This window comes from Vanacampus margaritifer, chromosome 11 (genome assembly GCF_051991255.1).
Source record: "Vanacampus margaritifer isolate UIUO_Vmar chromosome 11, RoL_Vmar_1.0, whole genome shotgun sequence".
NCBI lineage: Eukaryota > Metazoa > Chordata > Actinopteri > Syngnathiformes > Syngnathidae > Vanacampus > Vanacampus margaritifer.
Window position 1 is genome coordinate 17,194,947 of NC_135442.1, and position 18,944 is coordinate 17,213,890.

The 18,944-nt window shown below is 38.7% G+C and overlaps 1 protein-coding gene across 1 annotated transcript; it reads left to right on the top strand.

Annotated features, from left to right (window-relative positions):
* The first annotated feature begins 8,651 nt into the window (after positions 1–8,651).
* cdc16 (cell division cycle 16 homolog (S. cerevisiae)) lies at positions 8,652–18,548 on the top strand. The gene is made up of 18 exons (XM_077580060.1): positions 8,652–8,868; positions 9,023–9,077; positions 9,262–9,359; positions 9,547–9,585; positions 9,950–10,087; positions 11,217–11,376; positions 11,848–11,942; positions 12,180–12,313; positions 12,394–12,473; positions 13,727–13,776; positions 13,842–13,915; positions 13,990–14,115; positions 15,505–15,657; positions 15,768–15,831; positions 16,146–16,207; positions 16,286–16,421; positions 16,509–16,599; positions 18,238–18,548. Exons 1-18 carry the CDS (start codon positions 8,821–8,823, stop codon positions 18,489–18,491), a joined length of 1,857 nt encoding a protein of 618 aa, XP_077436186.1. The 5' UTR covers positions 8,652–8,820; the 3' UTR covers positions 18,492–18,548.
* The last annotated feature ends 396 nt before the right edge of the window (positions 18,549–18,944 follow it).

Below are 18,944 nucleotides of genomic sequence, written 5' to 3' on the forward strand. Positions count from 1 at the left end.
GTCCTGTATTTGTCACACCTTATTCTGTCATATAGAATTGAGCCTGGTCCTAGCTGGAGTTACTGAGTGACACTTTTCACAGTACGTCGGGATTTCTCTGCATCCAGACTGCTCAAGGTTCTTAGTCAAGATTTCTCTATTTAGGGTTTTCTTTGGATGTGAATTCTGCCCTGCTCTCTGTTATTACTTTATATTTTTGCACTCTGTTCTTCAACTTCTGTGACTTGTCTGCCTTTGGGTCCAAATTCCTCATTCAGCGCCAAATTCCTCATTCAGCTCATTCCTGATCTTGCCCATCCCCGTCACTCCAAAAGAGAATCATGGTATCTTCAACTGCCAACTTCAGCTCTGTCTCCCGTCTTCTGGTCATTGCTACTTTCTCCTTACCGTACAACATTGTTGTTTTGAATATTGTTCTATAAATCTTTCCTTTCACATTTTCTTTTAATTTCTTAAAAAAGCCCCATGATAGTCCATGTAAAAACACCAGTGCATAAAATCATTCAACAAGCACAGCCTGTTTTTCTTGCATGTGTATTATTCTCATGAGGCCAAGTGCAGTCACTGTGGAATCAGCACAAACAAACGATCTTTCGACCTCGGCCTCTACGCATCCTTCTCATCGATCCGTCAACGGCAATTCAAAGTATCATTGCACCCTGGAGGATATTGTCTGACGATCTTGTCAGGGATGATTACAATACTTGCTTTTGATTGCCCCAGGCCGCAGCCAGCAGGAAGTGGCCCCTTGTGAGCCATAACGGCCTCTTTCCTTCAGACAGGAAAACCCAAGATAAATGGACGGGTTCGAGTTTTACTATAGCTTTACTGTAAAAAAAAATGTCATTATTATTATTATTATTTAACTAAAGCCTTGTTTGCTTATCACGCACTTGCTATCAATGCTATGACAAGCACTGTCGGGTAAGATCAGATCTGTATTCATCCGGATTGAAACTAGGAGCCTATCCCAGCTGACTTCAGATAAAAAGCAGACTACACCCAGGACTTGTTTCCAGGTAATTGCAGGACAGACACTGAATGAGGTGAATGGACCACTAACCAATCAGTGACTTGAGGGACTTAAACATTTGTACAACACAACAATCCAATTCATAGATTTAACAAGTCGTTTTTGTCTTCACAGCTTGGTTTTATAGCCTTTATTGGTTTATTCCGCCTAATTTTGACTGTGACATGCTCTCTACTCCTTACGTATGGTAGATCTCGTTTTGTTACTTGGCCATGTTCACAAGGTTTGCATCCCGGATGTACAACCATGGGCAGCCATGCGATTGATTGGTCCCTGCAGTGCCAAGAAGATGATCAATAGTTAAGCTATTTCGGACTCCCTTTTTCACCCATGATCTGGCAGAGTACAGCAAACCTCCATGTTGTGATCCTCACACTGTCTTTATTTTAAACCTGCGACACAGTGTTTTACATTAAAATTGAATTCCACCAGTCAGAGGACTCATGTGGGTTATTCCTGCTGAAACATCATCATCACACAAACATCGTCCAATCTGCTTTTAGGTCTGTCTGCACAAAAAAGGCCTCAGGACCGGATGGGATATCTGCCCTTCTGCTAAAATCCTGTGCAGAGGAGCTCACAGCGGCATGGCAGCCCATCTTCCAGAGATCTGTGGACTCACACTCCATTCCCAGTCTCTGGAAAAAATCAGTAATCACCCCGGTTCCTAAAAAACAATGTCCTGTGGTCAATAATGACTTCAGGCCTGTGGCTCTAACTTCCATTGTCATGAAGTGTTTTGAGAGGCTGATGGTGACTCGGCTCAGGAGGGAGGTGGATGCACACTTAGACTCCCTTCAGTTTGCCTACAAGCGGGGTCGCGGCACTGACGATGCTATCAACAGCATCCCACATCTGGTCAGCAAACACCTAGACGGCCCGAAAGCTCATGCACGTGTGTTGTTCGTTGACTTTAGCTCAGCGTTCAACACAATGCAGGCGCACCTGCTTTTGGGTAAACTGAAGGAGATGAATGTGAACCCGTACATCTCGAGGTGGTATCACTCCTTCCTGACACAGCGCACACAGCAAGTCAGGGTCAACAGCTCCCTCTCGGAACCCAGATTGATAAGCACAGGCGCCCCACAGGGCTGCGTCAGCTCCCCGGTCCTCTTCACGTTGTACACGATGATGATTGTGTAACATCACACCCAGAGAACTTTATCATTAAGTTATCTGATGACACAGCTATCGTCAGCTTGCTGCAGGCTGGCGGTAGCCCACTGGACGATTTCTCAGAAATAGAGAAATTTGTCCAGTGGTGTGACCAGAATCATCTTGTGCTCAATGTGGGGAAGACAGAGGAGGTGATATTTGATCCAAAAACTGTTGGTGACCACAGGCCAGTCGTCATTAAAAGCAACCACATCAGCCAGGTGGGTTCATACAGGTATCTGGGGGTCCACATCGACAACACACTCAGCTGGAGGGTACATGTTGGAAGTCTCTGCTCCAAACTCCAACAGCGTCTCTACTTCCTACGCAGACTTAGGGTCTATGGAGTGGAGCAGAGGATCATGCTGTTGTTCTACCGGGCTGCATTGGAAAGTATCATCAGATACGGCATTGCTGCCTGGTACGGCAACCTGACTGTGCAGTCAAGGTCACAGATTGCCGGTCTGGTGCGGACTGCCATGAAAATCATGGGGGTCGGGAATCATCCTTCCCTACAGATGCTTTATGAGCGGTCCGTCACCGGACTGGCACAGAAAATTGTTAATGACCCGACTCACATTCTGCATCATGAGTTCCAGCTACTGCTTTCCGGCAGGAGATTCAGGGCCCCCAGAACCAGGCTGAACCGCTACAAAAACTCATTCCTGCCGACATCCATCAAACTGCTTAACAACTGACATTAACTCAGTGCAATAAGATATATATATATATATATATGGTGCAATGTTGTGTACATACTCATGTGTGTGTGTATATATATATATAGGAGTGTGTGTGTGTGTGTGTGTGTGTATATGGGTGTGTGCAATGTACTTCTCTACACATGTATACTTCTGTGAAGACTTCTGGGAAGTCTTCTACTTATTGCTGCACTTCTTATTTATTTAATTTTATCTCTTTCTATTCTGTTGTTTTCTCTTTACTGTAAACTGCAGCTGGACGGAGTCCAGGAAAAAGCTCCCCACGGGGAAAATATAAGTATATCGTATCGTATCGTATCGCATCGTATCGTATCGGATCGTATCGTATCGTATCATTTCAAATTGTAGCATAGCCCCCAAAACCGCGGTAAAAGTAGTACCAGCCAACAATCAGTCTGAATCAGTTCATTAAAAAGAACCCTTTAAAAGATTCGTTCATCCAATCATTTGTCTACGCAACCACACCACCCACCCCCCAACCCCCCCATTTCATGCTTTCACACACACATTCATACCTGTTCATATGGACAATTTCATAATTAATAAGTATAATCTTAATTGGCCAAGTATGTTACAACACACAAGGAATTTATTTATTTTTAATTTAATTTAATTTATTTATTTAATTTCTGGTAGTTGGAATAACTCGAGTCATTTTACAAGAATAAATAAATAAACCAAATTACATTTAGGAATATAGTGAACCCCAGCGTACGCACAGTTTGGCCTTTGCAAATTCACAGATTTATTTATTGTTTTCAGTTTTAACCTATCCTTGATTATTACTTGAAAAACTTATTTTCTCAAGCCAAAGCAATAAAAGCATTAGGCCTACTTTAATTGGCACAATCTGGTGCCATCTTGGTGCCAAGACACGTCGTTGAAGTAAATTACGGAGCTGAATTTAGACACAAGTGGTGCTTTGCAATTAGACTATAAACCTTTTGGACTGGTGTCAGATTTATATCATTTATTTTCATTTTTTGTGGCATGGATTTGTACATATTGCCACAAAAACATGGGTTCACTTAAATGTACTCATGTCAGTCATCTACCACTTAAATTTTGACTATTTGCATTAGAATAGAAACGAGGTGAGTCTAGAATAGAAACAGCAGGACATTTTTGTTTATCAAATGTATGAGGACAAAATGGTAAAACCTTAATTAACGGTACAGGCCACAGGGGCTTTCTTTTTTTGGTAACATTTTAACATTATTGATTGCATAACAAGTATAATCAGACATGAACACTATTAAAATTTTAAATAATTCAACACTTTGAATGTTAATGATGAACAGGGAGGGTGTCATTACATCACAAATGACAAGAATATGGCAGCTAACCAGTTGGAGGCAAGCTCGCCAGCAGCTAACCTAGTAGTCTACAATATCACAAACAGATGGACTCAATTGCACAAGACAAGTTAGTATCATAAAAAGATAGTCAATACCGTCTCATTACAACTGTGCTAAACATGGCTTGACAGAAACAACATTGACATGTACTGGGCATCATCTGTAACTAGTTTCCCTTTGATGCTAGTTAAAATGAAGTCTAGTGCTGACGACTCCCATATGATACTGGTTTCAACTCCAAAGCGGACATATGCTTCACCCAAATTTATGGTCGGCCCCAAGGTTGGAACTTCAAGGCACCGCTGTAGCTTGGTACTCTGCTAATTTGTTGCCGTCGTAAGTCATTCCGCCATTACATAACTGCCGCGCCAGTCTGTTTTGTTTCATTATTTATAGCCTTTTATAGCAGCAACCTATCTGAGTATTAAGGAAAAAAATAGGCCAAACTTCCTGCATTTAGTGGGAAGTGCATCGTGTATGTGCCAAACTGTCATCGAAACAGCCACTTTTGGGGGTTGCGGGGGTGGGCACATAAAGCCTACTTCCGAGTCAAAGAATCCATCGCGGTGGAGCTCGGCGGTATTAATGGAGAGTGCAGTGCCTTAGAGTCGTTTTCTATTCCGCCATCCATTAGATGGCTTTAAAAAACACTTTTGATGAATCAGGTAGGAAGGCCTTTCAGATTGTGTTAGTCAGCCTTGCCTTTGCAGTAAATTAAATAGAGATGTGTTTCTTTGGGTACAAGTATACTTCTGACAAAATATGGAAAACATGAAATGGTTTGATTACAGATGATTTGTCCATTATGGAAGACAAGGGTGTCTGTGACAATGGCTCTAATGTCTGATTCCATTCCGGAAAGGTCAAGGTTACCTTTAAAGATTCCTTTGCACTCATTTGACAGATAAAAATAAGAAACGGAGGAGCAGGAAGTCCTTTGGTCTTTTTTTTATTTTATCTAAACCCGGTTAAGATCATGGACGGATGGATGGATGGATGGATGTGTTTCCTCATCTTTAAGGAGCCAAGCCATGTTTTTTTGCGGAGGGGGAGTCTGGAACAGAATTAATATATACAAGAGTTAAATTGAGTTACGAGCTTGGTAACAGAATACATTAAACTCGTAAGTCAAGATAGCACTGTATTTTACATTGGAACAAATTTGCAGCACACCACCAAACAACATTGTCAAAAAAAGTAGATGGAAAATAATCTAAATTTTGATTTGACACAAATTTAGTGTTGCACGAATGGCAACAGGAAAATCAAGTACCTTTTGTCGGAAAAGCATTTAATTGTTTTGCTTGTCATAATATGTCGATGGCTACTAAGATGCATTATTTGCTCTAGATAACTGATCATTTTTGCACCAGTTAAGTGAAACTTTAACGGTCTCTCACTGATGATGTCACTCGCATTTTTTTCAAGGGATGTTCGACACCACTTTTTTTCAGACCGACACCGGTATGAGTACTCAACACTTGAGGATTTACCGATACCGATGCCAAGTACCAATACCACTAGTACTTTTGATACATAAAACAATATGAAAGATCATTTAAAGTATTTTATTTGTCTCCTCAGGCAAAATTATTCGCTTCTTTGCTAGTTTTGCAGATTCTGCCATGACAGCAGTAATTGCACGCATTGACTTTGTAACGAATGTGCAAAGAGGGAAGTGACGTATACCGTAAAGCTGTCAGGGTTCCTGCCACCCTACTCAGTTGCTTTGTGCCAGTAAAAGACATACAGACCTCCTCATTCCATGACAAAGGTCCCATTTAAGTTGATGTTTCATCATATGAGTTATGAAAATGTTGAAGTATTGATTCAAATTATTGATGTGATGAAACAGTTTCATACCTCATTCTCAAGCCAAAACCCATTATTAGAGACTAGTCGACGTCATGATCTAAATGTCGTTGTGGAGTCAAAAAAGTTGACAAGTCGGCTAACCTTTATTCTTTACAAGCAAGGCACAGTGGTTGCAAATCACTGATCTAAAAGCTCTTCATACTTTATCACCCTCAAAAAGGTCACTGTTTTAATACTGCTTGTTTTAAAAGAAAGATAAATAAGAAATGTGAGAACCAGCAGGATGTAAAAAACAAAAATCACAAAAACAAATATGAGGTGTGGATTGCAAGAAGCAGCCTGGTAAGCAGTGTGTCATGCAACTCCCTCTAAACAGGATGCCCTCATGGGGTTTGTTACCTTAGTCACTTTCCATCACATGGACCAAAAAATAAATAATAATTTCCTTTATGGTGACCTTGGGGAAATGCACTGAGTCCTCCTGCTGTTGCTGATCTCACTTGCATTTTGCCCCCAGGGGACCATTGAGGAAAATATGAACACTAACACTGCTATTTGACTCAATCTGAGCGGATAGCTGACATTTGACAGCAGTGCAAACAGTAAAAATATGAATGGTGATGAGTTAACAACCTAAATAAAAAAAATGTAGGTCAACTGTAAATGTAGAGTCTTTACTGTGTTGGAGTGAATCAGGTCTTCAATCCCTAGGAGGCTTTCATGGAAGAGCTTAGTCCCAGGAGAGAGTAAAATAAGGATCCATTTTAGAGACCAGCTGCATCCTCCTTCCTTTCGGAATAGGACAGGAAAACAGGCTTCATTAACTTTAACCCTATTAGAATAGTAGTGGCCAATGAATTGCTTGATGAACATTCTTAAGGAGCACACAAAAACACAGTAGAAAGCTATACTAAACATGCTGTTTCATTTTTACAGGAGGTAAAAACTTTCAAAGCGTACATTTCAAAAGGATCTTCCCATTAGAGTCAATCTAAAGTGATGATATTGGTAACAAGAATGGATGGAAAGTTAATAAGTCCCACATATACGGTACATACCTGCTGTATGGTGTTAATTTGAGTGGTCATCTACAGCGTTGTATTTCTAGTTAATGCTTTAAAGTCACTCACAATATAAATGATGTCGAGTGTATGTATATAGAGACAGTGTGTAGTGTGTACACTGCATGTATTCTGTAATGATAGAGCTGGATATGACCACTAGAGGGCAGTGTTGTGATATACAGTGTTCACGTTCATTCATAAGTGATATCAATGGGATTCATTCAACAAATTGAATTTACATGGTAATAATACCAGATATAGTGGATATAATTATATGTAATACGTCTGTGGTGTGTATGATAGTGATTTGTGTAACTGTTCGTTTGCATCGTTTCCCGGTAACCGACTACAAAGCGTTCATTGTCTCATGCTGAATGGGAAAACATAGTATCATTCAACTTTTTATGATTGTGTGTCAACAACAGGGAGATGAGCAGGCAGGCAAAATAAGTCGTGACGAAGAAAATAAACAATCAGGAGTGAGTGATCAGCCCACAACTCTGTCAACAATGTGGCCACATGCACAGCAAAAATTTAGAAAACTGAAAGCAGGAGAAACAGCACGATGAAATCATACACAGGAGAAGAAGGATGACAGAACGGAGGAATCTCCCTCAACAATAACGCCTGATAGTCCTGCTTCTTCAACAGACCGCAATCAAATTAGAAAGATGAATTAAGTTTATTATTTGAAATATTCATGTGATAATAAAAAAAAGAATACAAAATGTGATTTAACCCTGCCTTCACGTGCTATGGGAAAGATGGACCTTACCACTCGGAAAACTCCTAATTACGACCGAGTTCTGTTCATGTGATTTTGTTGTTATAGCAAAATTGTGTATGCTACGTAATTGTGTAGATTCTAAAACAGCCTGCTGTGCTAGCGGACGTTAATGCCCTATAAGTGTTAATATTTCTTGCCATTCACAAAACCTTCGGCGATTCGGCGCTCTCCGCTATGTTGAAACTTGAATAGTTCTCTCAGAACTCGGATTCAAAATAAATTCCCAGTTGTCCACTAGAAAATACAACATGAGGGGGCATTCACGTGCAATTTTCTACTCGACAGTCCACATGTGGTATTTACCATAATATCGATACCACACGAATGCAGCAAAGTCCTTTGGCTCACCCACCCTTTTTATTTTAATTTTATTTTTTTATCCATACTATCCTGGAGTTTTTTTTTTATTTTTTTTATGTAATTATTTTAATCAGGTGCCATTTTCTCCCAAGAGCCATGTTAAATTAGTGAAAAATATATATATGAGAGAGAGAGAGCGAGAGAGAGAGAGAGAGAGAGAGAGAGAGAGAGAGAGAGAGAGAGAGAGAGATATTAAGGATCAAACTCAAACTAAAAAAATAAATGAATAAATAAAAATTAAGACAGACGGGCAGAGAGACATGACATAATATAATTGAAAATAGAAATCGTGAAACTGGATCAATTCAGGAGGAACCTTTGTACGGAACCAAATTTTATTTTATTTTGTTTCTTTTCGGTCGGGTTTAGCGACGCACCGGGAGCGGCAGTTCGTGGATTTGATTTCACACAGCAAGCAGACTAGCACCTACGTCACAATTTAGCTACATGAAACTGTTACAGCTTCTTTTTTTAACGATGACATGCGTTTGATGTTTAGGGCGCCTGCGTACAAAAAATATTCGAAATGAATCTTGACAGACTTCGAAAGCGAGTGCGGCAGTACATCGACCAGGTAAGGCTATGTGGCATAATAGTGTCCATCCGAGCTAGTGTTAGCCTGCTTTCAAAACCTAGTGAACATAGCAAAGACACTGTAGATAAGATGATTATTCAAGCAGCATGACATTATGTTTTTGACCGACTCTTGCGGGTGTGTGTAATTTCAGCAACAGTACCAAAGCGCGCTGTTTTGGGCCGATAAGATAGCGTCTCTTTCTCATGGTAAGTTGTCAACTTGACTAGCTGGTGTCTTTTCTATCACTACAATCCAGTGAGTAAAAAACAACATAAATATTGGATTTTTCATTGCAGTTAGTTTTCATTTTGGTTTGAGTTTAGGCGTTTAGAGTGGCATAATGGAAAGCAATGGCTGACTGACTTTACTCTTTTGTTTTGTGGCGTACAGAAGATCCACAGGACATTTACTGGCTTGCTCAGTGCCTTTACTTGACATCTCAATATCACAGAGCCTCGCATGCACTCCGCTCGAGGAAACTTGACAAGGTATTTCCAGAAGCCTCTTTGTGCCAAATGTTTTGCCTAATGTATATAAACTAAGTTACTTCTACAAAGTTTATGCATAGAATGAAGTTTGTATTTGATTCATGCATTGATAGCTTATGTTTTTTTTTTTTCAAATGATGTGCATAATATTTTACTTGCGTTGTGACATTTGCCCTTTCTTGCACAGATGTATGGAGCTTGTCAGTATCTTGCTGCACGGTGCCATGTAAGTTATTTTAATATGCGGTAAACCACAATACTTGGGGTTATTTTGATTTTTTTTTTATCCCACATGGAAAGTAATTTGTTGATAGATCAAAATGTCGTCAATGACTTGCCATAATAAAGCAATTAATTGTACAGACAGGCGATGATTTTAGTAAAATTCATAACTGTCATTCAAATCATCATCATGTGTGATGAATTCAAACCCCAAAGTTTTTGTAACTTTTGATGAGCATTTTTGCCACAAATATTCAGTCAATTCTGAATTGTACATGAATGTGTTGGGATTTCACTGTATTAAAACAATTATGAGACTGATGAAAAGGATACGTGCAATAACGGATTGTATTGTATGACTGTTCTAGTATGCTGCCAAGGAGTTCCAGCAGGCGTTGGATATTTTATCAGAAGAGGCAGGTTGTAAGAAGCTGCTGGACAGGAGTGTAAAGGAGGAGGTGGGGACGCCAGAGACGAACAAGGATTGGGACATGTCGCCTGCCTCTGTAAGTCATAAGCTACAGTATATGTCGCTCCATCACAAATAAAATCGTCACACTTTTCTCTTTACATTAAATTCCTTGCTTCATTAATGACAAAAAAGGGAGAAGAAAAGTCTGTGGCACAGAGCTAATCACACGGTTAAATAAGGCTGGACAATAAATCAAATTAATTTGATACATTGTTATTTTAAAAATCGAATCATTGAAAATTTGCTAAATCACAAAATCTAATTTTGTCTTCTGGATTATTAAACGCTGTTGTTCTTATGTTCTGTTACATTCAAATGTTTTTGTGAGTTGTAATTTTGAAAATGTGGCAGAATGCTGCATGGGTTTACAAGACATATTTACAATAGCTACCAACGACTTAATTGTGGCATTTAGGAACAAACTATGAATGTTAAATTTATGTTAAAACTAATTTAGAATTAGTATACATTATTGTTGTCTGAACATTTTTGGACCGGAATTATTTTTGAATAAATGAAACCTTTAAATAAAATGTTGTTGGGTTATTAGATTAAAATCAATTAATCGTAATCGTCCTAAATGATTGCAGAAATCGAGATTTTAATTTTTTGGGCCATATCGCCCAGCCCTATGGTTAAATAAACAAATGAACTGTAACAAAATATGTATACTGGGTTCCTGCTCCTAAATTTGTACATGAACATGAAGGCCACTCCAAACCTACTGCAGACATTGATGGTCTAACATTGCTACACCATGAACTACAGAGTGACACGGGAGTGGATTTTCACACCCGTCCATTCCATTCCATCACAACCTCATAGACGATCGATGCCAGAATCAGCAGCATAAAACCCCTACATTCTACTGTTTCAGTTTCAGCAAACTCGTTGGCCTAAATTTCTTGCTCCCTCTGCTGGTTCCTTTTTATGTCTCCATTGAGTCTATCTGTTACAACTCTTAAAAGAAAAAACAACACACTTGATACTCTAATATGAGTGTTTTCTGAAAATTCTTGCAGAAACCGTATTTTGGTAAATAGTCAAAAATGTGGTGAACAGTGGTGTCAAACATCCACATGTGCACATTCTACAGTCAAGAGGCAGTTGGAGGGAACGAGTGTCGTATTGACATTGGACTAAGGTTAGTGTTGATATTTCAGATCAGCAGCTCCATCTGCCTCCTGCGTGGCAAGATCTACGACGCCATGGACAACCGACCGTTGGCCACCTCCAGCTACAAAGAGGCCTTGAAACTAGACGTGTACTGCTTCGAAGCGTTTGAGCTTCTCACGTCGCACCACATGCTGACAGCCCAGGAAGGTAGGAGGGACCTCTGGCACTTTCCACTTTATTCCAAATGCCTCCCTCAAATAGACTCCTCCTTTTTCCCCACCTAGAAAAAAAGTTAAATGTAATTACCTCAGTTTGTAGATTTTTCATACACTCACATTAAAACACTGTCCATTTCAGCTCGGTTACTAACCAAAACAGCAGCACCTACCAAAACCTATCATCAGTTTCTCAGGAGTTCCTTGTGTGGTATTAAAGAAGGCGTATGTAAAGGCAATTTGCATTCCATTAAGTAGACTTGACCATTAAGTTGTTGCTCAATATTGTGTTTATCTATGTTTATATACTGGGGAGCTTTATGACACAATTCTTACCGTTTCTTTTCATTTCTCCTGAATAGTCATTTTTCTTTCGTTCTACTTGCCATCATTTGCGGCGTGAGTAGATAATCACTGCTAGGAAATGTGGTTGTAATCCTGTCTGCTGTTCCTTGTTCAACAGAGAAAGACTTCCTACACTCGCTACCGCTGAGTCAGCAGTGCACAGAAGAAGAGGAGGAGCTGCTTCATTTCCTATTTGAGAATAAATTAAAGAAGGTACAGTACCGGGCCTTTGGATGAATGGCGAAAAATCTGTGTATAATTCACAGCCGTTGAAATGCATGGGGGGGAAGAGGGGCACAAAATGTATTCAATATTATACATTTATTTACACACATTTATTAGGCCAACACTTACAACTCAATACAACTTAATATAACTTTATATAGCTATGAAAGCATTCTATAAGATTGTGCTGGTATGCCTAAAGCGTGTTTCTCCATTCATCCGTAGTACAACAAGCCCAGTGACCTCTTAGTTCCTGCCACAGTCAACAACCTGCAGGACAACTTGGACGTGGTGGTATCCCTGGCCGAGAGGCATTATTACAACTGTGACTTCAAGATGTGCTACAAGCTCACCTCCACGTAAGTCAAGCCTTGCACTTGGATCGTGTGCGGTGGTGAACGTGCCTTAGGTTCACTGTCTTTTCTTTTGCGGCTTTTAGGGTGATGGTCAAAGACCCCTTCCATGCCAACTGCTTACCAGTGCACATAGGAACTCTAGTCGAGCTGGGAAAAGCAAATGGTAACGCCTTTTTTTTTTTTGACGCCCTTGACCAACATTCATTCGTACTGCGTAACCTCCAAAGTCAAATCAAATGAGTTTAAACCTCGACATTGTGTGTTATGTATGAGGTCTTGAATAAATTTAAGATTTCATCTTAGAGAGCTAATTTAAAGCCGAAATCCACAAATGACCATAAAACAGGATGTAAGAGCCATTTCTGTTAACTTGTTTATTTGTTAAACCTCCCACCACTTGGGGGCGCAGTGGTGCCCATTTGCCCTGGCCTGAGACTACTTAACTCATTCACTGCCATTGACTGCTACAGACGTCAAAAATTCATTTGAACTATTTCTATCAGTTTAACATTTTTTTTTCACTTTTGTTAACAAGAGTATGAAAACTTAGATATATACAGATATAAAATGTGTCATTGATTTAAAAAAATAAATATTTTTATTTTTATTTTTTTTTTTAAATGTTTTGTCTATTTTTTTATTGTATATTTAGAACAGATATAAAATGTGTAATTAATTAAGAGTGAACTAGTGAAGTCATGCGATTAATTCCGATGAAAAATTTTAATTGCCTGACGCAACTTAAAGATTATGAAAAATTTGGGGCGTCAGGCGATTAAAATTTTTCATCGTAATTAATCGCATGACTTCACTAGTTCACTCTTAATTAATTACAAATGTTATATCTGTTCTAAATGTACAATAAAAAAATATATAGATTTTCATACTCTTGTTAAAAAAAAAGTAGAAAAAATGTTAAACTAATAAAAATAGTTCAAATGAATTTTTGACGTCTATAGCCGTTAATGGCAGTGAATGAGTTAATCAGTGGGACGATGAGTCTCAGGTGTAACCAGTGGTAGAAGAAAAACAGCTTTAGACCATGGTGGGGGTGATCGTGTTGAAAATTGAAACGAACTGTAAGTAAAATAAATCATTGTGAAATCGAAACTAGAGTGAGTCTTCGTCATTAAACCACGCGTCAAAACAACAACCCACAGGTAACCACGGTGACCCGTTTTGATTGGCAAGAGGGTCACTACACAGGGAATGACACTTAATGTGATGTAGGACAATTCTTTGTGCTTGTATAAAAGTTGTGATGTTTGCTTAAAATGTGCATGTACTAATGAAATTGCCATTATCTCTCAACCAGTGTCACGGAGGACATTGCGTTTCACTTTGGAGGTTCCGCTGCATTGACATGTTGATGAGTGTTTCCATGTTTATTTATGTCTGTATGCATTTGCCCTGCAGAGTTATTTTATCTATCACACAAACTCGTGGACCTGTACCCCAACAACCCAGTAAGTTTCGCATCTTCCGTACCATTTTGATTTGCCATAATGAACTCATAAAAACATATTTCCAGGTTTCCTGGTTTGCCGTCGGCTGCTACTATCTCATGGTCGGCCATAAAAATGAAAATGCCCGTCGCTACCTCAGGTATATATGTTAGCAGTGTGCAATGACGATTGGAGTAAGATGTTTGCCAAGCTAATGTTTTAATTGTCCCTTAGCAAAGCTACCACTCTGGAGAGAACGTACGGTCCGGCGTGGATCGCCTATGGTCATTCCTTCGCCATGGAGAGTGAGCATGACCAAGCCATGGCTGCATACTTCACCGCCGCACAGCTGATGAAAGGGTACGACCGTAACTCAAACAGATCGGATCGTCTATGCATTACTGCTCTTGACTAAACACAGCGGCCCAAATAATATGTGGGTGGCATCTGACTGACATCTCTGTGTGTCGCTGTAGACGTCTTTACGCTTCCTGCAGACCAGACATGTCATCTGTAAAGCTGACGTTTACTCTGGTGTCTAAAACGGCAAAAGATGCTCAGCATTTCAGCGCTGACCAAAAACGGTCACTTACAAAAATGTACTTCCCAAAAAGTCATGTTGTCATTATGGGGTGTTGTTTTTACTTCAGACTGATGCCCATACGAATACTCGACTTTTGAAGAGTCACAGATACCAATACAAAGTCTGATACCACTATAGTACATTTGATACATAAAATTTCCCCTAAAAAAATGACAGATAATTTTAAAGAAAGACCTATTGGTATATATCACAATATAGCATTTTTTCTTTAATATTGCATGAAATTCATTAATTTTCCATTCTTCTAATTTGTAATTACTTAAAACGGCCACACGATGGCGGCTGATACAAATACCTTCAAATAAGGCCATGTATCAGCCTGATAACGATATCTGATATCGGTACTCGCCCATCCCTAGTCTCTTGGTACTTTCTCAAGTTGAGTAAATAAACTATACTTCATCCAGATTCAATCAAATAAAAAGTGATGTCGTTTTTTTTATTATTGTTCTATCAATGGTTAATTGTTTTTTAATCTCACTATTAATTCATTCACTGCCATTGACGACTCTAGACGTCAAAAATTCATGTGAACTATTTCTATTAGTTTAAAAAAAATAATAATTTCATTTTTTATGAAAACCTAGAAAACAAATGTATTGTACATTTATAACAGATTTAAAATTTGTGATTAATCGTGAGTCAACTATTGAAGTCATGCAATTAATTACGATTACAAATTGTAATCGTCTGCCGCCCCTTATTTTTATTTTTATTTTTTTAATTAGGGGCATCAGGCGATTACATTTTTTAATTGTAATTAATCACATGACTTCACTAGTTAACTCACGATTAATCACAAATTTTATATCTGTTCTGAATGTACAATAAAAAAATTCTAGGTTTTCATACTTTTGTTAGCAAAAGTGGAAAAAAATGTTAAACTAATAGAAATAGTTCAAATTAATTTTTGACGTCTATAGCCGTCAATGGCAGTGAAAGAGTTAACGATTAGTCTCTATCTTCTATTTTGTCTCCAAAAATGTCTCACGGTGAGTGTAATAGTGTCACATGTTTCTTTTGCCGTGCACTCAACAGTCTATAAATGTGCACCAGTCAAAACTTGGCATTATTATATTTGGCAATAACTTTGATATACATCCTGTTACTTTGCATTTTTTTTCATAAACCTCTTCCTTTCCCAGGTGTCATTTGCCAATGCTGTACATCGGTCTGGAGTATGGTCTGACCAACAACTCAAAGCTGGCTGAGCGTTTCTTCAGCCAAGCGCTGAGCATCGCTCCGGAGGACCCCTTTGTCATTCACGAGGTGGCCGTGGTTGCTTTTCAGAATGGAGAGTGAGTCACACACACAAGCTTAAGAGTAGCCATCAATTTAATGTCGACACTGTGAGTGCTCCATCTAGTGGACAAGTTGTGTAAAAACCCTTTCCGCGCCTGCTTTTCAGCTGGAAGATGGCTGAGAGGTATTTCCTGGACGCCATGGAGAAGATTAAAGCCATTGGGAATGAGGTAGCTGCCTTAACAATGGAACATTAACATGATTTGTTATTCAGGTCTTATGGAATAGTTTTTTATTTTTGATGTCATGTATTTTTTTTTTCAAACTTTTAGTATTTATATTTAGTTGTAATTGCTTTTAAATCACATATACAGATTTTTATTGTGAAAAACATTTGTTAATTAAGTCTTATTTTTGGTAAAATATGTATTCGTTCATTCATTTAAAATTCATTTTATTATTATTTTTTTAAGTATTTAATTTAATTCCTAATTATTGTATTTATGTATTAATATTTTACACATTGTGACTCATTCCATTCAAGGTGACTGTAGACAAGTGGGAGCCTTTATTAAACAACCTGGGTCACGTGTGTCGCAAACTCAAGTAGGTCACGGTACATTGTTCATGTTAAATTTGCCCTTGAAAATGGCTCTAATAAAGATCTGATATACATTTGTGCAGAAAGTATGACCAGGCTCTGGAGTACCACCGTCAGGCGCTGGTGTTGATCCCCCAGCACGCCTCCACCTACGCCGCCATAGGATACGTGCACAGCCTCATGGGCGACTTTGAGAGTGCTATTGACTACTTCCATACAGTAATGCCTTTTCAACTCGCCAGCCACTATGTTGGATACAAATCACAGTAACGCTTATCTTCCCCCCCACCCCACTCCCTCTACTAGGCACTTGGACTGAAACGAGATGACACGTTTTCCGTGACGATGCTTGGCCACTGCATCGATATGTACATTGGCGAAACGGACGCTTACGAAGGTGCGTTATACTTGTTTTTATTCATATTATTTCGAAGGGCTTTTTTTTTCTTCTCTTAAGACAATTACAAAAATATGTAAACCGTCCCAGAGTCAAAATGATCTTTTAAAGTAACATTTTAAAAATAATTTAAATCCAGTATTATCAACAACAAAGTTCATTAAATCAATTTCATGACATGACATAGGTGAATATTTTGAGCAAATGGTGACCCATTGTGCTCTCATAGCATTCTCTACTGACATATTATAGTAAAAAAAGAATTGCTCAGTCAGAGTTTATAAAAACTTCATAACCCACACTCATCTTTAATTTTAGGTGGGTTTATTTATGAAAGTCTAACATGCCATTATTTTATTAATGTTCTCAGCCTTATTTGTGTTTTGGCTACACATGTTTTTGATAGATAAAAAAAAATGAACAAAATTATATGATTTCAAAACCTTTTCCACCATTAATATGACCCATAACGTGTACAATTTAAATGTGAAAAAAACAAGTCTTTTTGAGAGAAGGAAGTAGAAATAAACAACTGCAATAATGATCATGTCAAAATAACCCAGTTTCAAATTGATTGCTTATCGGCTGTCGGATTAATAAAAAAGGCCGATGCTGATATGTGCCAAAATGTCGAATATCGACCCCGACAATTGGCCTGGCTAACAATCACAGGGTTCTTCTACATTAAACCTATTTAGGTGGTGACCCGAACCTTGTTGCGATTGTCCTATCAGCACTGGCATTGGCCCTGGATATTCATGATATCATTCGATAGGGTGTGAATTGTCTAATACCTTACGATTCGATCTGTATCACGATTCATAGGTCACAATTCGATTTGATACAGATTAATCCCGACACGAATCTATAAGTCAATTATTGCCTTTTTTTAAAACTCAAATTTAGAAACTACTAATCAGTAAACGTGTACATGTACACTGAAATTTGTATGAAAATGTACTTGAGGCTTATAACTGTGAGCCACTGTATTTAACAAACAGGTTGCAATCTGTTTCATGTTTAAACAACATTGAAATCAAATTTTAATGTTAAAAATTAATGTTCCATTAATATAACATTCTTCCATGCTTAAAGAGTGAACCCTAATTAAGACACATTGTTGAGTATTTCTATCAAAAAGTTATCTTTAAAAATCGATTCGGCTGCATATTGAATTGATACGAGAATTGTGCGCTGTAATATCGCGATATATTGCCGAATCGATGTAACTCGATAAATTTCAATGATTATTTCAAAAAAGGAGGATTACTTCTGTGTCATTACTTTTTTGCTTTTTACCAGTATAAATTCTAATTGAATGTGTAATTTTTTGGGGGGCTTTTTTTTTTTTTTTTAAAAATCTTGTTCATACCATTCCTTGTAGGAGGATTTTACAAAAAAAAAAGAAAAAGATCAATGATGATTGATCAATTAAAGTGGATAAAACTCAAAATATGGAATATTAAACAAGCAGGTATGTATTGATTTCATCGTATTTATTTATAAAATGTATACTGACCATAAATATAAAAATAATTAAGATTGGGCCCTATTATTAACCTTTTGTTTCTACGAGTACCATCACACTGGTCCTCTTTCCGATCATTGACATCTTTTTCCAAATTTGCGCCCACGAAGGTACCGACATTGGCGACAAGGTGCGAGGAACTGCAAACACACAAACGCTGATGAAGACACTCAACTCGACGGAGCTCACTCAACCATTGGCCTCGCCGCGGCAGGAGGACGCCAGCGCCATGACGGTGGAGACGCCCTTGTCCCGCCCGGACAAGATGGTGCTTGATGTGCCCCTGCGGTTGTCCTTGACGTTGGAGTGCGACATGTACGAAAGCGATGTCATGTTGGACACCCTGTCGGACACCAGCACGTGATTTCCAAGTAACGGGGTTGTAATGGAGACACAACCCAGAGTGAAATGCTTGTTTTGGAGGGGGGGGGGGGGGGGGGGGGGGGTCTAGATTGAGACTTGGACTTGAACATCGAGACTCTGGGTCTGAAGATGTTTGTTTGGAGCGTCTAACAAAGTTAACCTCAGAATTTAAGACTCTAAGACTTTTTTTTTTTTTTTTAATGCTTCTCCTCTCTGCATTACCTGTGGATTTTTCACCTTGACGTCAGAGCCGCAAACATAGACAAAAGTGCAAGCAAGTCCATTCAATAAATCTTGCATTGTCCCTTCAAGTTTTTATCACGCGTGTTTGTCTGTGTGACAATAACTGGCTGATCGGTATAAAGGTTGAACAGGAATTAAAGCACTGTTTATGTCGTCATGTCATTTGCGTTACACTTCATTTTGACATGTAATATGTCCTTTAATTTTCGTA

What these genes read in the sequence shown, in the direction of transcription:
- cdc16 (XM_077580060.1), top strand. Translation starts at nt 8,821, where the DNA reads ATGAATCTTGACAGACTTCGAAAGCGAGTGCGGCAGTACATCGACCAG. An exon ending in ACCTGTACCCCAACAACCCA is followed by an intron (nt 13,777 to 13,841) that starts GTAAGTTTCGCA and finishes ACATATTTCCAG; the next exon opens with GTTTCCTGGTTTGCCGTCGG. An exon ending in AATGCCCGTCGCTACCTCAG is followed by an intron (nt 13,916 to 13,989) that starts GTATATATGTTA and finishes ATTGTCCCTTAG; the next exon opens with CAAAGCTACCACTCTGGAGA.